This window comes from Oryctolagus cuniculus, chromosome 9 (genome assembly GCF_964237555.1).
Source record: "Oryctolagus cuniculus chromosome 9, mOryCun1.1, whole genome shotgun sequence".
NCBI classification, from domain to species: domain Eukaryota; kingdom Metazoa; phylum Chordata; class Mammalia; order Lagomorpha; family Leporidae; genus Oryctolagus; species Oryctolagus cuniculus.
The window spans coordinates 11,583,481-11,608,611 of NC_091440.1; the positions used below are offsets into that span (position 1 = coordinate 11,583,481).

Sequence of the window (25,131 nt, forward strand, 5' to 3'; positions counted from 1 at the left end):
GAGTGATGAAGGCAATCTCGGTTCCTGTCTCACATCAGCATTTCCACATGGACAGGGACAGTGAGCAATGTGAGATTTATTGAAGTGAGAAACCTGCCGCAGCAGTCAGGAGGGCGGCTTCCAGGAAGGAGTTGCCCAGGAAGCTTGTGGGTACTGGCTCTTTTACACACAAAAGTGGATAGCTAGGTTTAACCAACCAGGCAGGAGGAGAATAACAGTTAACACCCCATCCCGAGTCAGAGAGTACCTATCAGAGGACTGTTATTAGCAATCCTGTCTAGCCTATTCTCATGATAAAGCTAAGAAGGGGGCACTTTATCCACTCTTAAAGGGACTCTGCACCTTTTCTCATTCCTACGGGGAACTGACCAATCTGCCTATTAGCCTGTCTGACTCCTCATCCACTGTTACTTTGTAACATCAAGTTCATGGGAAAGAGGCCAAACTTGAACTGTGAGGTGTCCAGTTTAGAACAATGTCTGCATTAGAGTAAGCCAGATGCCAGAGGTGTAGCAAAAATGGTGTGGTCCAGAGAAGTCTCTGGTCTAGACTACTCTGTGTCCTCTTTAAGTTCTGGGCAGATGCCAAAGGATGTGACTATTAAAAAGAAGAGTGTTCCCAAGCCAAGCATTTCCTGTTACTATTTTAATAATATTTAGAGCCTTTTTTCCCCCTTGTCCTGGTCTCATGAAAATTGGAGAGGAGCAGACATTAACTTCTGCATAGTAATTATTTTTCTAGTACTTGAGAGTCAGAGCTAACCTGCCTCAACTTTCTCACCTTCATACTTCACCATCTAATACTAACAACTGCAAATAAGTGGTTAAGAGGGAAATTGAAAGACAGAATATACATTAAGAATGAAAAGGACAATCAAATGAATTTAAGAGTTCAGGGAGAAGAAGGACTGGAAATTAATTTTTACTGTTTTCTTGTTGCTTCTCTCAATTTACCTGTTCTAAAACAAAAGCATATCTTTTTTTTTCTCCTTAATTTAGGAAATGTCATGAAATACTAAAATGTGGGAGGTGGCAGGGAGGAGGCAGGAGGAAGGCATTATTCTGCGACAGAAAAATAACCATTAACACTTCCAAAATACAGGCTTCTAGCATTTTCTCCATTCCTTTTTATACATAATTGAGCTATATAGACTCTTATTTGATAGTGTAATGTCTTATTTGATAGTATAACGAAGCATTTTTCAGTACTGTAAAACTCATGAGTGGATAGTCATCTGTTGCTTTGCAACAAATTGCGTGCATGTATGAAGCTTACCAGCGAGTAAATAATTATCCAACTTAATTCCTGTGAGTCGAAAATCTGAGACAGACGTGGCTGGTATTTCTAGTTCAGTGTCTTATGAGGCTACAGTCAAGATGGGGCCTTGAGGAGCCAGTGTTGTGGTGTCACAGGTAACGCTGCCACCTGTGATGCCAGCATGCCATATCAGCACCGATTTGTGACCTGGCTGCTCCACTTCCGGTCCAGCTACTGGGACAGCAGTGGCAGATGGGCCAAGTGATTGGGCCCCTGCTCCCCATGTGAGAGACCTGGCTCCTGGCGTCAGTCTCATCCGGACTTGGCCACTGCAGCAATGTGGAGAGTGAACCAGTGGATAAATCTCTCCCTCTCTCTCTAATCCTACTTTTCAAATTAATTCATAAATCTTTAAAAAATAAAAAATACAGTGGCCTGGGCTGCAGTCACTTAAGAAAGGTATAGTGCAGCTGAAGCATCCGATTCCAAGGTAGGCCACTTGCAGGCTATGGCAGGTGGCCTCATTCCATTGTCACATGGGCTTCTCTGCAGGGCTGCTTGAGTCTCCTCACAACATGGCACCTGACTTCTGCCAGAGCAGGTGACCCGAGAGAGAGTACAGTGAAAGCTACAGTGTCTTGTGTTGCCTCTTAAGCCACATGCAATCATTTCTGTAACCTCCTAGTTACACAGGCCAGCAATATTCAGTGTGGAAGGGGCCTACGCAGGACTGGGATCACCAGAGACCAAGAGAAATGCTGGCGACCCTCTTAGAGGCTTGCTACCACAAGTTTTCTTTTCTTTAATATGTAGTTTAAGGCAGAATGACAGGGAGAGGGAGATCTTCCATCCACTGGTTTATTCTCCAAGTGGCTGCAACAGTCATGGCTGGAGCAGGCTGGAGCTGGAAGCCTGGAATGCCATCAGGGCCTCCTCCCTGGGTGGAAGGGGCCCAAGTGTGTGGGCCATCATCTTCTGCCTCCCGGGTCCATTGACAGGAAGCTGCATAGGAAGCAGAGCAGCTTAACCAGATGCAACACACCACCAGCCCCCACAATGGGAGTTCTTAGTGGTTGCAGGAATCTTGTCACATTGCTCTGTAACTGTATTCCTGGCTTATACAGGTTGGGTATTGTTTCCAGTAATTCACTGTAACAAATAACCCTCTACCAAGCACCTTTGTATATTAAACTTTTTTTTTTTTGACAGGCAGAGTGGACAGTGAGAGAGAGACAGGGAGAAAGGTCTTCCTTTACCGTTGGTTCACCCTCCAGTGGCTGCTGCAGCTGGCGTGCTGCGGCCGGCGCACCGCGCTGATCCGAAGGCAGGAGCCAGGTGCTTCTCCTGGTCTCCCATGGGGTGCAGGGCCCAAGGACTTGGGCCATCCTCTACTGCACTCCCTGGCCACAGCAGAGAGCTGGCCTGGAAGAGGGGCATCCCGGACAGAATCCGGCGCCCCGACTGGGACTAGAACCCAGTGTGCCGGCACCGCAGGCGGAGGACTAGCCCATTGAGCTGCGGCGCCAGCCATATATTAAAGTTTTCATCAATACTTCACATGACCTCCTTACAACGTGGTCTCAGAAGTGAGATTGTTGAGTTAAAACAACTTTTAGTTTCCTTTTATATTGTCTTCAGAAAGCAAATTATAGTTTTATATTGCTCATTTCGGTTAATATATCCTTTTCCTTTTATGTGCTCTGGTAAATGCCTTAACTATCTAGGCATTGATTCATCACTGAATGTTTATTTTTCATAGAATGAATTCTCTCTCTAATATATGTTGAGTAGATACTCTGTTTCACATAACTAATAATGTTTTACTACTTATGGCATGTGGGTTTTCTCATTGTTGTGTAACCATTTTGTTGTAGATCCTCCTGAGTTTGTTTGTTGCTGTAATTTTGGACAACTTAGAACTTGATGAAGATCTAAAGAAGCTAAAACAAGTAAGTAACATTGGGGATTTTTTAAACCTGCATTTTAAAAAATAAGAGCAAAATGTGCTTATAGGAAATGCTGAGTTTGAGCTTCAAAATAAAAATAATAGAACTTAATAAATTAAGACAAAATGAGTTGTCAGAATGGTATTCTTTTAGCTATTATCTAATATAAACAAGAGAAATGTTCTATTGCTCTATGAATAATCCTAGAGATAGTTTTATGTTACTGAATACAAATGAGATCAGAATAACAGTATATTGGATTTGGAGATCATTTTTTTGCCATTAAATGAATGTTGTTGGCAATTAAATGCTTAGGGCCAGATTGCCGTTTTGCCTAATTGTGTGTTATAATATTTTGTTTTGTTTTGTTTTGTTTTGTTTTGTTTTTCTGTTTTTGTTTTTTGACAGGCAGAGTTAGACAGTGAGAGAGAGAGACAGAGAGAAAGGTCTTCCTTTGCCGTTGGTTCACCCCCCAAGTGGCTGCTACAGCCAGTGTGTTGCGGCTGGCGTGCTGCGCTGATCCAAGGCCAGGAGCCAGGTGCTTCCTCCTGGTCTCCCATGCAGGTGCAGGGCCCAAGCACTTGGGCCATCCTCCACTGCCTTCCCGGGCCACAGCAGAGAGCTGGACTGGAAGAGGAGCAACCAGGACAGAATCCGGCACCTCGACTGGGACTAGAACCCAGGGTGCCGGCGTCACAGGCGGAGGATTAGCCTAGTGAGCAGGGCGCTGGCTTCATACTCTTGATCCTTGATATAAACACATTCAACATTAACTTACCTGACCTCTAGGTACTGAAAGAGAATTTAGTCTGGATGTCCGTTGTGATTGCAAGCCATTAGATAAAATAAATGATCAGATGTGTGCCTAGTGAAGTATGAAGACAGAATGGCTCCCAGGGCAGCAATGACTCTCCCCCCAGAATGGAAATGGACATGGGTGAAGGTTATGTTTTTAATGAAAGAAAAAACACAGGCAGACTTACCATGCCCTGGTTGCTCAAATCTTTGGCTCTTTCAAAGATTCTGGTCTCTATGATAAGTAGAGTTGGTGTGGAAGGGAACACTCCTTAGACATTGCAAGGGTAGTTGGGATGTTAGCAGATAGAAATGAGGCTCTACAAGAATTCTGTCTGGAATCTATATGAAGGCCCTAAATGTTCAGAATTTTCAATAGCTGTCTATATTTTAATAAAAAATAGAACCTATTGAATTTTTTTATATTTGTTTTTAGATATCTAATGGTCACTTTAGACATTTCATTTTATTATTATTTTCTCCAAAGCCTATGCATTTAACCAAGGATACTAATAAGGAAAAAAAGTATTTAATATAAAGGTTCTAATGATGAGAAACTAAGATTTTGAGTTCTTTAATGTCTTGCAGCTACACAGACAAAGAGGTATCTGGTGGGTGGAGATGGCTTCTTCCAGATCTTTTCACTTTGTGTTGGAAAAAAATGGATTCTTCAAACCAGAGTTAGGAGTGCTTTGATGGCATAAATTCATTGTAGGAAAAAACATGTGATATGTGGGTTCAGCATTGAAACTCATCAATAGTAAAATTAGACATCACCAATACAAATCTTTTGGTGTGTATCCATATTAAATCATACTTGACAAATCTTTATACATGTGGATTTTCCTTTGTACCATATTCATTATGCATTGAATTTGAATGTCATCTGATAGAGTACATTAAAATATATACTCTACACATAAAATGAAAATATTCTATTGTTTCTGTGTGTTACTGTCAGGTTCATTATGGTTTTAGAATACCTTTTGCCAAGTAAAACGCTATGCAATTCCAACCCATATTTGTAAAATAGTTTTTTTTAAAAATCAGAAAAATAAATTTATATGTAGCAATTTTTTTCAAATTCATGAAGTCAAACGTGAAAATATTTTCCAGTGTTTTTTCAATATTTTAATTTATTTTTATATAAAAATATATACATATAACTTTATAAAAAAATTTTTTCATTTATCTAAGGATCTATCTAAGGATCACTTTAGGTTTCATTTAATTTTTATCAAGTAAAAAGCTTAGGGCTTGACTTGGAATCTAACTTATTTTCTGGACTATAAAGTGTTAATAAAGTACATGGTGCGTTGAGTATATCATTAACTATAAATGGTTTTCATTTAATCACTTGTTAGATATTAGTGATGCTTTGTTTTTAGAAATTCTGGATTATCCAATTGTACTAACCTGCAGTTTTGAGTGTCTTTGAATATTTAGAAAGACTTCAGCACTGACAACTCCAATCACACATACAGCAGCAATTTCATTTTCATTAGTACTTTTCACATTGTTCTTTATTCATGATTGGACTGAAACTGCCTACCTGTTAAATTCATCTATCAATTTCACACTTGAAATTTGTTGGAACACGTATTGTTATACAAAGTTAAAATATTCCTAGTTTATGTTATTTTATTTTAATATAAGAATGTTTTTATTTTCTCTAGTTATTAGTAACTAATGTACCTGGTTTCCTTAACTCCAGTGAACTTTGCCTAGAGGTAGGGTTCATTTACCTAATTCTCAGAACATGCACACACCAACACATACACATTTGCATGCAATTTTATACATACATGTGTATAATAATGTGGGTACATGAAATTTTACAATGCTTCTGTGTAAAATTTTTTTCTTTTAAACTTCCATTAAAAATGATACCTGAATTAATTGTTTATTTGCTTTCCATATACCAATCCAACCTTTAAGATTTAAATACATATCCTCTATTTTTATTGTTCCCAGATAGAGAATAGAATAGAGGAAATATAAGGGGGAAAAAGAATTTAGTTTTTCTAAACTTTCAAGCTCTAGGAAGCTGTAAGTATTCCAAATTCGTTCTTCATTCAGATCAAACCTTTATTTGCCTTATACTCATTTCTGTCAACGAGTGTATAGGGTATTATGGCTACCAGTAGTACTGTTGAATACTTCCTCATGCAAGGCACTTTATACCTTTTTTTTATTAACAAATATACCTTATTTTATTACATGCCATCTACTGTCTAGAATCTATGGATTCAAAGATGAATAAGATAATTTTTTCTTGATGAGTTTATACTAGCATACACTTTTTAAATTTATTTTTTAATTTTTTAAGGAATACAAATTTCATAAGTATGGCTTTAGGAATATGGTTACTCTTCCCATCATACCAGCCCTCCCACCCACACTCTTACCCCTTCCCCCTCTCCCATTGCCAGTCCAATTCTCCATTAAGATTCAATTTCAATTAACTTTGTACACAGAAGAATAACTCTATGCTAAATAAAGATTACAAGAATTTGCACACACACACAAAAGAAAGAAACTGAGAACTAGTTTTACAGTTAACTCTAAATACAATTCATTGGGGACAGAGATCCCACATGGGGAGTTTAGTGCACAGTGACTCCTATTTAATTTAACAATTAACACTCTTATGTATGATGCCAGTGACCAGCCAAGGCTCTTGACATGAGCTGCCTAGGCTATGGGAGTCTATTGAGTCTACAAACTCTGTCATTGTTTAGACAAGGCCATAAGCAAAGTGGAAGTTCTCTCCTCCCTTTGGAGAAAAATACATCCTTCTTTGAGGACCACTTTTTCTACTGGGGTCTCTTTCACAGAGATCCTTCATGTAGAATATTTTTTGCCACAGTGTCTTGGTTTTCCGTGCCAGAAATGCTCTCACAGGCTTTTCAGGCAGACAGGAAGTCTTAAGGGCTGATTCTGAGGTCAGAATGTTATTGGAAGCGATTGTCATTGTATGAGTCTGCTTCTCATGTTGGACATAATCTCATTTTTAAATCTATCTATTGTTATTACCAGGCACTTGATCCTTGTTATATGATATCTTTAACACTTAATCCTATCTATATGTTCACCTTAACCCTTAATATGATCACTTTAACAATTAAGATGGCATTTTTGCCATCAAGCTTAATGGGATTTGGAGTCCCATGACAATTTTCTAAACTGTACCCTTAGAAGTAAGTCCATAGGAATGTATGCAGAACTATACAGCTTTACAGTTATAAACTTCCTCCTTCCTCTCTTATTCCTACTCTTATTTTTTACAGAGATCTATTTTCAATTGAATTTATACACAAATGATTAATTCTATGGATAAAGACTTCAACAAAGATTATGCAGAACAAAAAGATAAAGAAAATGAAACGGGCCAGCGCCACGGCTCACTAGGCTAATCCTCCGCCTTGCAGCGCCAGCACACCGGGTTCTAGTCCCAGTCGGGGCGCTGGATTCTGTCCCGGTTGCCCTTCTTCCAGGCCAGCTCTCTGCTGTGGCCAGGGAGTGCAGTGGAGGATGGCCCAAGTGCTTGGGCCCTGCACCCCATGGGAGACCAGGAGAAGCACCTGGCTCCTGCCATCGGATCAGCACGGTGTGCCGGCTGCAGCACACTGGCCGCAGCGGCCATTGGAGGGTAAACCAACGGCAAAAGGAAGACCTTTCTCTCTGTCTCTCTCTCTCACTGTCTAACTCTGCCTGTCAAAAAAAAAAAAAAAAAAAAAAAAAAAAAAGAAAGAAACTGTTACTTAATAGTCAAGACAAGGGTAACTCAAATCACCCCTTTTCGAAGTGTCAATTTCACTACTACAGATTTCATTTTAGATCCTCTATTAGTTCTCACAGATCAATGAGAACATAAGGTATTTGTCCCTTTGGGACTGGCTTATTTCACTAAGTATGATGTTTTCCAGATTCCTCCATGTTGTTGCAAATAGCCAGATTTCATTTTTTTTTACTGCTGTGTAGTATTCCATATTGTGCACAGCCCATAATGTCTTTATCCAGTTCAGTTGATGGGCATTTAGGTTGATTCCATGTCTTAGCTTTGTGAATTGAGCTACAATAAATCTGAAGGTACAAATAGCTCTTTTATTTGCGAATTTAATTTCCCTTGGGTAAATTCCAAGGAGAGGGATGGCTGGCTCATATGGTAGGTCTATATTAAGATTTCTGAGGTATTTCCAAACTGTCTTCCATAGTGGCTTTAACAGTCTACAATCCCACCAACAGTGGATTAGGGTAACTTTTTCCCCAGATCTTGCCAGCATTTATTGTTTGTTGATGTCTGTATGTAAGCCATTCTAAATGGGGTGAGGTGAAACCTCATTGTGGTTTTGATTTGCATTTCCATGATTGCTAGTGATCTTGAACATTTTTTCATGTGTCTGTTGGCCATTTGGATTTCCTCTTTTGAAAAATGTCTATTTAAGTCTTTGGCCCATCTGTTAACTGGGTTGTTCGTTTTGTTGTGGAATTTCTTGATCTCTTTGTAGATCTATGTAATTTTATTATCAATTTTTTGAATCCCATTTCTTGCATTTCTTCTATCTCATCATCTTCACAATCAAGTGTTGAAGTGTTGTGTTCTTTTGAGGGCATCATGTTGTCTTCCTTATTCTTATTTCTTGAATTGGTGTGTGTGTTGTTTGGCATTTGATTTCTTTTTTTTTTTTTCCCTGTGGATACTTTTATGTTTGTACTATGACTCTGTAGATAAGTGGAGTATCTACTTTCAGTGACTATCTAGAGGCTTGTAGTGGATGTGGCCAAGGAGCTCTGTTCAATTCTCCAAAGTTAATGGTGTGCCTAAAGTGGTACACCCAAGTTTGACAAGGTGTTTGGCATCTCTTCTTCTTCTTTTTTAATCAGAAGGGAAGTTTTATTCTCATCTGAGCTCTTCCCCTCAAAGGAGACCAGTACCTGAGTGCTAGCCCCAGTGGGTATAATATTTTTCCACTCTGTCCCAAGGACCACACAAAGGATCTGTGCAGTCTTCAGTGTAAATTCAGATTCCCCAGCAATGACTCTCACCAGGCAACCAGGAAGCCCTGAGCGTGTGGCCTCTCCCATTGTGACTGCCCAAAGTCCCAGCCACACCATGAGTCTTCCCACAAACCCTCAGTTTTTTTCATAGTCCTGGCACAGAAGCCTCCCACAGTCATAGGCTCCAAGCCCCCCAGTTAGTTCTCCCCACCAGAGTCAGGAGTCTACACTCAGCTGGTTGCTGGGCACAGACACGAGCTGGCACAGCTGTTACATATGTCCAAAATGGCACCTGCTCTATCGGCTTGTTACAGGATGCCATTGTAAAATGATCAGAGAGAAAGAAACGTGTCTGTCCTTTTTTTTTCTCCTCTAGTTTGGCAGGTACACTATCCTCCATGGAGCTCCAAGCCAGGTTCCTCTAGGCTCTTCCTGCAGCTTTATTGCCAGTGGCTTGGGCTGCTGTGGTCTGGTCTCACCTTACCGTCCAATGCTGGTGCGTAGGCTCTAGGCTGTTGGTGTCCTGAATTGTGGGTGTCCACGCTCTCCAGGTAGGTCCACCGTGTCCCTCTAATTTTGATAGATTTTTCTCTGCCATTTTCTCCCTAACTCTTCCCTGAGACTGCACTCTGTCCACTTTTTTTAAACTATCTTCTTCTAGACTAGAGCATTAAGCTCCCTCCCTACTCCACATCTTGTGTACTAGCATCCTAAGTGCTTTATACTTTAACTTAGTTCTCAGAACAACTATTCAGTGCAAGTATTATTGTGATATCCATGTTATAGACAATTTAAATCACTGGCACAAGGCCACACAGCCAAGTCAAGGCAAGAATTCAGGTCCAGGCAATGTAGACCAAAATCACAGCTTCTCACCCTATAAACCATAGTGAATCAAGTGACAGCAGCATTGACTTCAAGCATGAGCCGTGTGTGTTGTGTAAGCTCACTCAGCAGACTGCTAATTATTTCTAAATAACAGTGCTGTACATGGCAGAGGCCTCCTTGTAGTCACCAAGTAACTGTTGGAGTGAGGTTCCTTTTTCTGAGAAGTGGGGATGCCTTAAGCAAGTCAGTTATTAGAGCTATTCAAAAAAGTTCTTGGCTGGCACCATGGCTCACTTGGCTAATCCTCCACCTGTGGCACCGGCACCCTGGGTTCTAGTCCCAGTTGGGGCACTGGATTCTGTCCTGGTTGTTCCTCTTCCAGTCCAGCTCTCTGCTGTGGCCTGGGAAGACAGTGAAGGATGGCCCAAGTGCTTGGGACCTGCACCCACATGGGAGACCAGGAGGAAGCACCTGGCTCCTGGCTTTGGATCAGCATAGTTCCAGCCGTAGTGGCCATTTGGGGGGTGAACCAACGGAAGGAAGACCTTTCTCCCTGTCTCTCCCTCACTGTCTAACTCTGCCTGTCAAAAATAATAATAATAATAAAAAGTTCTTTGTTTCACCTCAAAATTCATATGGTGTGATCAGAGTCCCTGGAGTTATGACTCCTCCATGTGCTAGCAAATGCTGCCCAAGGTGCCCCTGGGAGAACTGGTCCCTCTTAGACACAGGCATAGTACTCTGGCCACACTTCAGCCTTTCCGTGAGGCATCCAGAGACTTTTCATGCACTTTACTCTGCATGTGCTAAAAACGCTGGTGTTACATTTGGAACTTGGTCCACAGTCATTTTTCAAGAGCAGTAGAAGCCACATTTGGAACTTGGTCCACAGTCATTTTTCAAGAGCAGCAGAAGCCAGAGCCAGTTACTTCTGAAAACACAGCAAACTGAAGCCACAGAGGAGGAGAAAGCAGTACTGATGCCTCGGGGAGGAAGTGCCCCCGTCAGGCTGCCCCGGATGTGAGGTGAGGGTAGGAAGCCTGAAAGGATGAGGGCCAAATTAGAGTGGAAGAGGGAGAGAAAGGAAAGGAAGGCATAGAACCATTATTGGAAGCAGTATGTGATGAAGGGGAAATGATATGAGCAAATCCAGAGATAGGAAGATGACCAGGTCCAGAGGCCAAATGTCAAAGGTCACAGGAGCCGTTCGGGTCATTTGAAGTTCCATGAAGACAGAGATGCTGTGTGTCACCAGTCATGTTCTCCTCTGGTAGAGACAGGACACTGGTACCTCTTCCTACTCTCCTCTGTGCCCTCCTTGTTTTAGGCAGTAGGTTCCAGCCACTGTCCTCATGAGAAGCTGTGCAGCCTAACACTTCGGGAGGGCTAAGGAGAGTCTTGCACTCACAGAATACAAGGCCACACGTGCTAAGCAGAATGCCAGGCTTCATATTCCTGGCCAACAGTCTGCAAGTTGTAGATGGCAGTGCTGTTTGCTTAATTCTGAAGCTCTGAAGTCCCTGCATATTGGCCTTCCTTTAAGAAGAAGAAAGGCAACAGTGAATTTCTCATTGCCTCAAAGCATTTTGGTGCGAAAAAATAGGACTTTTTTGAAGATAGGGCTCACAGGGGAAATAAAAGGGGATGAATTTCAACATCACTGCATATCCCCACCACGTCTTCTCCAGTATATCACCAGTGTGTGCTGTGCTGACCACTAATGCGGCTTTCCTTTTGTCACTCTTCAAAATAAATCATTCAAAAAGCCACCCCAATCAGGGGTCCCCATAAAAATTCCTGTTAAGATACGGTTGATTCTGAGCAGCAATACAGCAGTGGCAATCTCCTGACAGCTGCCCTATAGCCTGTTCAAGAGGCCAGACTTCTGGCTGGCACCATGGCTCACTAGGCTAATCCTCTGCCTACGGCGCCAGAACCCCAGGTTCTAGTCCCGGTTGGGGTGCTGGGTTCTGTCCTGGTTGCTCCTCTTCCAGTCCAGCTTTCTGCTGTGGTCCAGGGAAGCAGTGGAGGATGGCCCAAGAGTTTGAGCCCTGCACCCGCGTGGGAGACCAGGAGGAAGCACCTGGCTGTCAAAAAGCACTCTGCCTGTCAAAAAGAAAAAAAAAAAAAAAAGACCAGACTTCTCCTTTAAGCATTCCCTAAACCCAGTACAAGACCTGGAAAATATATATCTTTAAATGACTTTTTGCATGGTATTGTCTGTGAATGCATAATGGTGGTGAGCTGCTGAGAGGCCAATTCAGTGGGTAGGGGCTTAAAAAAAATAACTCCTGACCTAAAACGGTCCTGTGCACAGAGGTAAGAGATGAAGGTCTAGAAGCTCTGTGGAGTAGGAATAATACTGGGGAATGGAGATGGTGCTTTGTAAACTTTGAATATGAGAATTCTTGCAGCTTTAATGATTTTTGCAAATTCAGTGCAAGACAGATAGAAAGGGTTTTCTTTTAAGCAGTAGAAAATTCATTAAACGATGAGGGGGGAAGAAAAAAACCCACAGAGAAGCCTCGGGGAAAGAATTGTTGAAAAGGGAAGTATAGATAGTCTTTTTAGATTAAAGTCAAAGCTGTGAAATTAAAAGCCGTTTCTCTGGCTTTCTCTCCAATCTCATTTGAATCCCAGTTCAGACTTGATGAAGTGTGGTCTTTGATGGAGTCCAGTGCAGTGGTGGATAGATGGATACAGAAGCTTCTGTCTCTGTTTGACAGTAATTTTTTAAATAAAAACAGCAAAATCTTATATCCCTTTTTTGACAACTCATGAGCTTAGATTTAGTGTTTTTATTCACTCTCACCCTGTGTATGTTGGTGTCACATATCGAGCAGGCTGGTCTAAGGGATCATCACACTGCTGGCCAAATATTGTGTCTGTGTGGGTCTGCAGGGTATTTGCAGAAGGGAATAGCATTTGCATTGAGTAAGGCAGATCCCCTTCCCCAGTGGAGCTGAGCATTAACTCCTTTGAGGGTCCAAATAGAACAAAAGGATGAAAGAAAGTTGAATCCACTCTGCCTGATGGCTTGGGCTGGGTATGGGAGCTCCTGCCCCCAGGACTCTCGGTTTGGAAGCTTCCATATCCAGACTGAAACTTAACACCATCTGATCACGTGCTCTCGGGCATTCAACCCGCAGTGCTGGCTGTCTTAGGTGTCCAGCTTGCAGATGGAAGCTTGTAAGACTCCGTGATCTCCATACCATGAAAGACAAGACCTTCTAATAAATATTTATAGACATACTATTGGTTCTGAATCTCTGGCTAATCCTGACTGATACAACCTGGAGCTTTCGTTCATATTCAGCTACTTCATTCATATTAAGAAGCATATCTAGAAAGTAGATTAAATGAGTAGCTTATCTAATTGATAGATCAGTGTATTATCTCCTTGTGAGTGTATAGGCAGGGAGCCAAATTATAATCAGAGTACAGCTTTGTGAGCCAGGAATCAGTATGGGGGAGAGAGGGGAAATGTGTTTCAAATATGTAATGGTATAGAAGACCATCTGAGATATCCTTTGTACAGTTGATATGTTACTGACCCAGAGACTGAACAAACTCATTTTTTAAGCCTGAGATCTGGATACTGCAGGAATTGTGTTGGGGGCAAGGGACATGTAGTGACCAGGACAGTGTCCCTACCCTCATCTTGTGAGGCACAGGGAGAAAGTGATAGGCAAACATTTTTGATTGAGGGATGATCATTGTAAGAAGTTTTAGAGGCACCCAAGAAGCATACTGAATGCAAACTATAAAATCAGATATATTCTCACAAGTATAGACTGAAATCTAGAAGTTGAGTGATGCTGATCTAGATGAAGGGAGTTAGAGGAAGATGACCTGAAGGGAAGCACTTGAGACCAAGCGAGCAACAAAGTGTGGTGTCTTTCTGGATACTAGTTCACTGTGACTCAGATGTCAAGCAGGTGAGAAAACAGCTGTAAAAATAAGCAGACAAGACGCTGTGGGCGACACTCAGCATTTAAGCCACAACATAATCAGACCTTCATTCTTGCTTCAGTGTGCCATGAAGAGGAGGGCACCTGGAGGCAAGTGGTGATGGCAGCCTGAACTAAGGAGACAAAGATTCCAGAATTCCGGAGAGGTAGAATGCAGAGGAGAGGATTTGGTAACTAGATGGATGGAGGAAGTGAGGAAAGGCAGGAGACAAGGCGATCGCCCGGGTTTCTGAATTCTCCTAGGTGCGCTGAGCATGCAGGAGAAAGAGGAATGGGCACTTTGTTTCCTTTGAGGCATGGCTGTGATCCTATTTTCCATGAGATGACTGGGTTGCATCTATGAGACAATCTCTATGGATAGATTAAAAAAAAATTTAAAGCTTGAGTGGAATATCAGGGCTAAAATTAGTATTGTAAAGGAAAATAAAATCAATGTTCAGATGGTAATTTAAACCATTGGAGAGCATGAGGTCAGCACTGGAAAATGGGTCCCTTTGGGACAACAAATGGATGGTCTGAGCTGGTGAGGAAGACCTCAGGATGTGACTGAGACGTCACAGCAGAGCCAAATGTTTGCCATCAAAACCAAAACTGAAAGTGTTTCATGAGGGAGATTATGATCATCACCCGGAAAGAGTTCAGGCAGGTCCAAGATGGTTACCATGGAAAACAATTCCATGTATAATAGTATGAAAAAGAATAAAATATTCAGAAATAAACTTAACCAATGAGGCAAAAGACATCTATACCAAAAACCAGAAAACACTGATGAGAGAAATTAAAGAAGTCTCCGTTAAATGGAAAGACGTCCAGTGTTCATGGATTGGAGACTTTATTTATTTATTTATTTATTTATTTATTTATTTTTGACAGAGTGGACAGTGAGAGAGAGAGAGAGACAGAGAGAAAGGTTTTCCTTTTGCCGTTGGTTCACCCTCCAATGGCCGCCGCGGCTGGCGCACTGCGGCCGACGCACCACGCCTATCCAAAGGCAGGAGCCAGGTGCTTCTCCTGGTCTCCAATGGGGTGCAGGACCCAAGCACTTGGGCCATCCTCCACTGCACTCCCTGGCCACAGCAGAGAGCTGGCCTGGAAGAGGGGCATCCGGGACAGAATCCGGCACCCCGACCGGGACTAGAACCCGGTGTGCCAGCGCCGCAAGGCGGAGAATTAGCCTACTGAGCTGTGGTGCCAATGGAGACTTTAATATTGTTAAAATGTCCATACTACCCAGATCCATTACAAACTACTACAAATCCATTACAACCCCCATCAAAATCCCAGTGGCATATTTTTGAGATATAGAAGAAAAAGTTTTAATTTATATGGAATCACAGGTATAACAAATTATCAAAATAGTTTTGACCAAAAACCAAACAAAACAAAATTGGAGGCCTCACACTTCCTGGCTTTAGAACATTACAAAGCTGTAGTAACAAAATAATATGGCACTGACATAAAGACAGACCTGTGGAACAGAATTGAGGCTGGGGCTGGCGTTGTGGCACAGCAGCTTAAGCCACTGCTTGCAATGCCAGCATCCCGTATGGGTACCAATTCAAGTCCTGGCTGCTCCGCTTCTAATCCAGCTTCTTGCTTATGTGCCTGACAAAGCAGTAGAAGACGGCCCAAGAACTAGGGCTCCTGCCACCCACATGGGAGACCAAGATGGAGTTTTAGACTCCAGGCTTTGGCCTTGTCCAGCCCTACCATTGCTGTAATTTTGGGAGTGAACTAGGAGTGGACCAGCAGATGGAAGATCTCTCCATCTCTCCCTCTCTCTCTGTAACTCTGCATTTCAAATAAATATATCCTTAAAAAAATAAAGGGTTGAGGGCACACACATACACCCTTACATACACGGCCAAATGCTCTTCCATGAGGGGTCAAGGACACACAATGGGGAAAGGATAATGCACTGGATGTCCATATGCAAAATGTTGAAGTTGGATCCTTACCTTACACCATATACAAAAATTAACACAAAGTAGATAATATAAACCTTATGACACCAAAAGCACAGGCAACAAAAGCAAATCTATGGGAGTGAGTTAGACTTAAAAACTTTAATTCATTAGAGGAAAATAATCTATCATGAAAAGCCGACCATGGAATTGCAAAAAATAATTGTAAATCATAGTAAGCAGTTGATATCAAGAATATATGAAGAGCTCCCTTATATAAAGAGCTCAACTACAAAAAAAAGTTTTAAAAATAGTCAAAGGACTTGAATAGACATTTCTATGAAGATGATGTACAAAAGACCATCAAATAATCAAATATATCAATATTTGTTATCAAATAATAAAATGTTATCAAATAATAAAATAGATGGTCAGTGTCACTAACCATTGAAGATGAAGAAATGCAAATCAAAACCACAATGAGATATCATTTGATCTCTATTAGAGCAGCCAATATTTTTAAAAAGTTAAATAAAAGGTTTGTCAATGATATGAAGAAATTGGGACATTTGTTCAATAATGGTGAGAATGTTAAATGGTACTACCACTATGGAAAACAGTATGGCAGTTTGTTAAAAAGTATACAATGAAATTACCATATGATATGATAGACTTCTGGGTATATATCCAAAAGAATTGAAATTAGAATATTTCAAGGAGGTATTTGCATACTCATTGTAATTACAGCTTTATTCATGTGGCCAAAAGGTGGAAGCAATCCAAATTGCCCATCAATTAGTGAATAAACTAATGTATCTACACACAACAGAATATTATTCAGCCAGAAAAAGGATAGAAATTCTGACCTAAGCTAAATCATGAATGTACCTTGAGTTCATCATAATAAGTGAAATAACAAGGCACAAAAAGGCAAATACTGTATGATTCCACTTAGGTATCTAAAGTTATCAAAATATACACACAGAAGTAGGGAGATGAGTACAGGGACTAGGGAAAAGGAATAAAGGGAGTTAATCAATAGGTTCAGAGTTTTGGTTTTGCAAGATGAAAAATTTTGTATACCTCTTCAAACCAAAATGTGATTATTGCTAACACTGCTAAACTGCAACGCTTAAAAATGGCTAAGATGCTCAATTGTATGTTATGTGCCTTTTTACCACATTTTTTAAATGCTTACAATGATCACCATATTAACATTAAGGAGATGGCTGGTGATGGCAGTAAGGGCAGGCGTGGGGGCTTTGATGGTGCAGAGTTGATTTGCAGCGGATGAGGAGTGAATGACAGGAAAGGAGGCAAAGACGATTTGCCAACCTTTCCTTGCAGACTTACAAGTTTCCAGACAGCACACCTAGTTACTGCTGGATTCTTCATTTCCTTAGGTATGTTAACATCCTTTACCACAGTGCTATCCAACCTTCTGTGCCTGTGGTATGCATAAAGAATGCTATTTGTACAGCATGTTGAGGTCAACAGGTAGCAGCTCACACAGCTGGAGGCAGCAGAGAGCTAGGATTCCTGCTGCTCCAGGAAACACTGTGCTGCCCAAAGAGGTAGAGAATCAATATCCTGAAGAACATAGAAGTCATTAGTGTCTGGTGGTCAGGAACCTCTATGTTTTACTCAGATCTGTGGATGCTGCCCAACTCCGCTTGAAGCCACTCTCAATCTTTTGGCCAGAGAGGATTCTTTGGTTGTCAATTTACTTTTGAGGGTACTAGGAAAAGTTCATGGAAATGGAATTCAAAAGCAAGTTTCTGTTGGTGCAAACTGTTTTGAAATCCACACATTGCTTTTTTTATAATCTGAGTTTCTGTGAGCTTTTTGATGACCCTTGCATCACTGCTCATAACTTTCCATAATATAAGTCTACAAAGAACATCTTTTATGGCACTTGATCTACTTCTGAAATAGCTCCATCCATGTTAGACTTATTTTTTTATAATAAGCTCTTAATGTCACCCAGAGGCATGAGCAGCAGTAGGATTGGTTTAAAGAAATGAAGTATCTAAGAGTGAAAGATCAAGATTTGAGCAAAGAGGTCATAGCAGAGGCTCAGAATTTGGGAAAATCAATTAGCAGCATCAAAACAACCTGGAAGTCAATGTTAAAAAAAAAAAAAAAAAGGAAATAGCCAATTGGATTTTTGGATTCAAATAGGTGAAAGTTGGATATTCAGGAAGTCCCATCAGAAGAGATAGAGGTTAGAATAAATATCTTCCTGATAGGAGTTGAACTGTATACCTTAAAACGATATTCTGAAGCCCTAATTCCCAGTACCTGTGAATGTGACTCAATTTGAAATGGGGTCTTTGCAGTCATAATCTAAAGATGAGCTCATTAGAGCAGACCCAGATCCAATATCATGACTAGTGTCCTTGTGAGAAGAGACACAGACCCAGAGGGAGATGCCACGTGGTGATGGAGAGACTGGGGTGATGCATGTATAAGGAACAGCAAGGACCGCTTGTGTCACCAGGAGAGACCCGGGGCATAGACCTCTTCCCCAGCTCAGAACTTCACAAGGGATCTACCCTGCTGGCATTTGGATCTTAGATGAGTCTGCAGAACTATGGATCACCAGGTTACTCTTCTTTTAAGCCACCCAATTTTTGCTTTGTTGGGGCAGCCCTCTCTGGAAGAAGAAACAAAGCTGTTCTCTGTCGTAAAGAAGAAATGATTCCTTTGGGAACATGAAAAGTCACACAGCTAAGAACTGGGAACCACAGGAACCATGAGTGCCCTTCTAGAATTCCAGACCAGTCCCAAGCAACCTGGAGCAGCTTTCTCAGCACTTGGAGTCATTTTCCTCTATGGCTGGTCAGAGAAATCCCATGTTAATAGGAAGCTTTTAGGGAAAGGGTCTCTTTGTGTCCTTCCAAATTTCCCCTCTGTGTAGGACTGAGATGAACAAGATCACTTTAGAGAATTTTGATTTAGAAAACTAATTCTTTGCCTCATGCACTGGGTGTTAGGAAATCTTTTGATGTTAGCTTAAGTCTTTCTCATCATTGAATAAACAAGAAACTGCACACCTATGACTATGTGTGTTTAGTTTGGTGAGTTGTGGGGTGTATTGTATTGAATTGTGCTAGTTCAGAATCACTAGAGAACTTCACAAAGGTTGTGTACAAATGGAATTACAAGGTGTTTATTTTGGTATAAGCAAATTGGCAATCCATGTGTAGCTTTTGAATAATATGAATTTCCATGAACTTTTTGAAGATCCCTCATACTTTTATTATTTCTTGCTCAGTGCTCTGCAAGATAACTCTTCAAGTGAACAAAATCAAAGTGAGGTTTCTAGGGAAAATGTGCCCGAGCCAGGAGAGAAAATCAAACTTCAACTCTACCAAGTACAGCCCATGGCTCAGCTACCAGGAGGCTCTTTCATTTTACTTCCTTTAGTCATGAGAATAAAAATATTAAGAATAGTGAACTTACTGCACTGTCCTATTAAAAGCAGCAATGGTGATCATGAGGAGTGACTTAATCACTCTTTTTCCCCCAGCTCTTAGACAATGGGAAACTCAGTTGTTATGATACTAGGAAAACAAGTGCAGCAGTTGGGTTTGTTTTATGCAGCATCTGACAGTTGCTGAATCACAAAAAGACAATTTCATAGCTACGTTAAGAAATGATGAAGAGATAGAAAAGTGATTTTTACCTGTGCAGACCTAAATACTAACATGAACACATTCGTGACACTGTCTCTGCCTCGATCCCTGTTGGGCTGTTTATGCAGCCTGCTTGATTGTTTTTTAGTGAGTGGTGGATATACTTTTCCAAGCCACTGGATTAGACCAGGTGGGATAATTGCTAGAAGAAGGTGACATCTTCCTTCTGAAGAATGGTGAGGATGGGAGCAGCATAAACAGGTCCAAGTGCGGCCTTAAGAAATCTGGAGATGAGCCGGCGCCGCGGCTCACTAGGCTAATCCTCCACCTTGCGGTGCTGGCACACCGGGTTCTAGTCCCGGTCAGGGCGCCGGATTCTGTCCCGGTTGCCCCTCTTCCAGGCCAGCTCTCTGCTGTGGCCAGGGAGTGCAGTGGAGGATGGCCCAAGTACTTGAGCCCTGCACCCCATGGGAGACCAGGATAAGTACCTGGCTCCTGCCATCGGATCAGTGCGGTGCGCCGGCCACAGCGCGCCGGCCGTGGTGGCCATTGGAGGGTGAACCAACGGCAAAAGGAAGACCTTTCTCTCTGTCTCTCTCTCTCTCTCACTGTCCACTCTGCCTGTCAAAAAAAAAAAAAAATCTGAAGATGAAGGCCAACCAGAGCATGCCTTCTTAGTTTTCAGGGGCTGTCAAGAAAAATCTGAGATTAATACTTTAGGGACCCCACCCTTTCCCTAGGGCAGTGCAAAGGGGTCTGTCAGTGGCTCCCATGACAGATGACAGAGGATGACGGGAGCCAGAGAGATGCTGAGACAGAGACCACACATAGAGATGCTGCAACCAGAGAGGGATGTAGGAGAATGGCCCAGGGAAGGCAACATTCCCTTTCTCTTAGGAAGCCTTTGGCTTAAATAGATCAAGACTAACAGAAAAGGATCACCATTACATGTGTTGGCTTTGTGGGATCCTACCTTCTTTTCCTGACTGAACTGCACTGGACTACTTTGTAATAAAGTTAACCAAAAATTTTAGAGTTTACCTAATAATAGTGACTAGTCATTTTTCTTTGTTCATAATCCAGCTTTCCAGTCATGGAGCATTAATGGTTTTGCTGTTGGCCTTTTGGTAGGTTCTACTTGGTGCACCTGCTCATGTGAGGTGCAGGAGGAGATGTGAATCCCTGGCATTCTCATGCCCAGCCACATAATTATTGAATATTTTGTGCTCTGATACTAACCAAAGAGTTACTTAGTTTGTTTATAGGAAATGAGAAATGTAATCCCTATGTCCATGTTGTTTTTCATAAAACATGTTGATAAATGGAAATTTTCACAGTGCGCCCAATAAACCCTATTATCAAGGTACACAAAATTTAACAATTTTACAGTCAGCCACAGCATGCTTAGGAGTCACACTTGGAAATGCATGATTCTTGCCAGAAAAGGAATTACTGAAGGGGACAGAGCACTGTTGGGGTCCATGATCTCAATGCAGAGTGTATATCTTCCTATACCTCTAATTTAAAGTGTCCTTTTTGTGTTATGTTAAACACTATTACCTACACATTACCCAAAAGCACTTCAAAAAGTTTGTGGAAAATGAATTAAAAGACAAATTTATTTAATGCAAGAATTTTATAATCTATGCATTTTTTTCATAATATACATTTTCCATTAACTTTTTGAAGATACTTTGTATGTACCAAGGTACAACAAATAAGGAAACTTACCATAAATAATGAAAACCAGTTTCATACTGTCACAAATAGAAGTACAACTAAGCAGAAGGAGATGCTCCAAGGAGGTCCTTGGAGTAGGAGTGTTGGCGTGAACTCACCTTATTTTAAGCTAGGTACACATATAAATACATAGGTATGGTTCTATGATTATGTAAGATGCACAAATACATACATACGTAGGTAAATATATACAAAACAAAGTATAGATATGTGGCGTGTACATGGGTTTATATTCATACATACATTTCCTAGCTCTTTCAACTGAGTGAGGCCAGAAACACCAGTACAGTAGTCTCCCTTTATTTGTAGTTTCACTTTCCTTGTTTTTGGTTTTTATCTGCAGTCAATTATGGTCTAAAAATAGAAGATAGAAAATTCCAGAAATAGTTCTGAGTACCATGATGAAAACTCACACCATTCCATTCCTCCTAACCAGGACCTGAATCATCCCTTTGTTCAGTGTATCCACACTGTATGAGCTACACACTCATTAGTCATCAAATATATTGTCTTGGTATTGCAGTGTTTGTGTTCAAGGATCCATTACTTTACTTAATTATGACCCCTAAGTGCAGGAGTAGTGGTGTTGGCAACTTGGATATGCCAAAGAAAAGCTGCAAGATGCTTCCTTTGAAAAAATATGATAAAGTATTTTGAGAGATAGAGAAACCATTCACATAACTTTTAGAATAGTACATTAAAATTGTTGTATTTTATTATTACTGATTGTGCCTAATTTATGAATTAAGGTCATTAAAACAAGGAAAATTTGAGAAATTATACAGCAAAAAGGAGCATAAAAATGTGTGGCAAAAAAGCCTTTGCCATTGTGAGCATTGGGGGAGTGAACCAGCAGACAGGAATCTCTCTCCCTCCTTCCTTCACCCCCCCCCCCATGTAAATAAAAAGGATACGGCAATGAAGTATGATGTGGCATCATGGGTGACATCCTGGAAAAGAAAAAGAGTTTTCATGTAGTAACTCTAGTCTTCCAAATAATTTCTGCACTGTAGTTAAAAGTATTTAGCCAAGGTTAATTTCTTAGTGTTGCTAAATGGTCTCTGGTTGTGTTAGATGTCACCACAAGCTATATCTGGGTCAAGGGTGTTCAAGAACTCTGTACTATCTTTGCAACTCTTACATAAGTCTAAAATTACTTTGAAATGCAGTGTATCTTTGTAATGGAATAAGAATCTTCTATAGCAAACTCTAATAGCACAATGTATAAATTGCCCACTGTGGTGCCTTGTTCAAAGATGCACTCATCTATGGGGTGTATATCATAAATAAGTTGTATGGAGGTTAGTTAATTGGCCCATTTTGATCTTTAAAAAGTTAGGAGCACACACTTCATCTGGAGCCAAGTGTTTTTTATTATTGTGTTTGCAATAGAAAATTCAGCGTCACTTGGCATCTCTCCTCTTCCATCTTCCCCACTAGTAGAACTCATCACAAACGGGAAGAACCGCTTGTGCTGACTCATATGGCTGAGTCCACACGGTAGAGAACATAGGAAAAGAGTAGCAAGGGATGAGAAGTACCCTCCACCATCCCCTTCAGCCTGTTAAGGAGACTGCGTTGACATTTGCATGGTTTGTACATGTTGTCACTTGAAGTATGTCAATGTCCCATGGGAGGCCACTCAGAGTGCTGTCCTCAATTACGGTTTTGACATGGAGGAAAGACACAAGTCATTAGAAAGCTCTTCGCAGGTGCTGAGCACCAGGGTGGAGAAAACACAGGTTGTCCGGGGGAGATGTGCCTGATTCAGATTAGGGACAGGTCTCCTGGCAGATGTGTCAACAACAAGCGGAGTTCTGTAAGGAAAGTGGGAGAAAACGTTCCATGCGAAAGAAACAGCAGGCACAAGATCGCAGATGTAAGGACATCTATTGCTTGAAAACATTGCTTTCAGTGAGGCAACATAAAAGGATTTTTAGGAGCGCAGGCCCTAAATTCAGAGTCTTCAGAAAAATAAACCAATGAGCAGAGTCAAGAGGATGAAGCTGGAGAGTAGGAGCAGCTGAGCTGGTCCCAGACCAGACGCAGGAGCGGGGCTCGCAGCACATGGGTGCCGTCACGTACCCTGGCCCCAGTGCTCAGATGAATTCATTTTCTTGTGGAGCTGCAGTTCCTGCAGTGTAGCGATAACTCGGGTTCTATAGCACATCTCCCCTGAGTGCTGCAAATTGCAGGCAGTGTGCTATCTCACTTAGATGTCTGGCATTATTAGAAAAAGCGAATGTCCTCATCTTTCATTATGAATGCTGAAATCCAGAGAGCTTAAGAGCTTATAAAACTGGACAAAAACTTAAAACCATGTCTTCTTACTGTTTTTACTGGTTTATCTTTGTTTATTTCCCTTTGGTATGGGCATTTTACCTATGACTTCCTGAATATTCAACCCACCATGTGAACCAAGGATCTTGTTTTCATTGAATGTTAATATGATTTTGTCTGAAGCAGAGCAAAAAATGCATTTTTCATCAAAATGATCATTTGTCTATGACTCAGTACAATCCCTAATGGAACAACTGTCTACATCGAATAACACAAGAGAGGTACAATGGAAAATACAGAGGTTTAGGCCACAAGAAATGAAAACATAGAACAGGAATCTTTATTCATCACCACCGTCTCTAAAAAATAATAATAATGGAATTTTAAGGGGAAATAATATAAGAAAAACTTATTCAATACGATTAGATACGCTAGTTTTTTATAAGATTTATTTATTTATTTATTTATTTATTTATTTGAAAAGCAGAGTTACAGAGAGGGAGAGAGAGGTCTTCCATCTGATGGTTCACTCCACAAATGGCTATAATGGCCAGAGCTGCACCACTCTAAAGCCAGGAGCCAGGGGCTTCTTCTGGGTCCCCCACATGGATGCAGCGGCCCAAGGACTTGGTCCATCTTCTACTGTTTTCTTAGGCCATAACAGAGAGCTGGAGCGAAAATGGAGCAGCCAGGATTAGAACTGGCGCCCATATGAGATGCTGGCACTGCAGGTAGTGGCTTTACCCATTTTGCCTCTGTGACGGCCCCTTCCAACAGAGAGCTCCCATCCATTGGTTCCCTCCCAAATGCACACAGCAGCCGGAACCAGACCAAGGCAGAAGCCTGGAGCTAGGAAGAAAGCCAGGGCTCGCACATGGGTGACAGGAACACTAGTACAGGCTTACAGATAAAGGGGTAGCAGATCAGAATCTGCTGAGAGAGGGAGAGAAGGCAAGACCATGTACTCATAACTGAGATTATGAATTACTTGGAACATTTTCTGGTGCCAGCCATCATATAAAAATGGGACCTTTATGGCCCAGAGGCTAAACAATAAATGAGTTCTTCAATTTACATGGATAGCTGGAGTAAAGTGTCTAAGAAATGGAAAAGCCATTGGCTTTGGAAATCCTGGATTTATTAAATATTTTTGTAAAAAGTGTGGGGAGAATTAAGCACTTCTCAAAGGAAACCCTTTTAAGGTGTCCAGGGCTGTTTGTGCAGGCATGTGAGCCGGCCACTCTCTTCCCACAGCAAAAAAAGGAAGGCTTGCCCCTCCCTGCAACCCATCCCCCACCCCGTCACCAGAAGGACTCTGGGATCACAGGCTGGTGAGGACGGTCTGTCTGTATGTGGAGGTTTTATATTAACACAGGGATGTTTAAAAAAATGTTTGATCATTATTCCAGATAGCCCATCTATTTTAACCCACAAGCTGTGCCATTCGGGTTGCAAAAGACCATCTATAAATTAGCAAAAGAAAGTTCTTGGAAAAACACTAGTTTAGGCACTAGGGAGATTCTGTGTTCTCAGCTGCTGTGTCATGTTTAGATCCAAAAAGAGCAGCAAAGAGAAGTCATCCTTAATTTCCCCACATAACAAAGAAGTCCTCTTTTCTTACCCAACATACTGTGGTCATTTTTCATGTACTATACAATCCAAATATGCTCCAGTTACAGGAGCCTGCAAAGCTATACACATTTTTCAAGCTAGCAAGGACTTGAATTTCAAATGAGACTCTTTCCCAAGCCTGAATGCTTTTTAAATTGTT

The 25,131-nt window shown here is 41.3% G+C and overlaps 1 protein-coding gene across 2 annotated transcripts in view; it reads left to right on the forward strand.

The window, feature by feature from the left end:
* Positions 1–25,131, forward strand: part of NALCN (sodium leak channel, non-selective) — a 375,525-nt gene that overhangs the window by 255,203 nt on the left and 95,191 nt on the right. For both annotated transcript variants that reach the window (XM_051849987.2, XM_051849988.2), the window contains one exon: positions 3,132–3,206. In XM_051849987.2, coding sequence (XP_051705947.1) covers positions 3,132–3,206 — 75 coding nt within the window. The remainder of the gene's footprint in view (positions 1–3,131; positions 3,207–25,131) is intronic.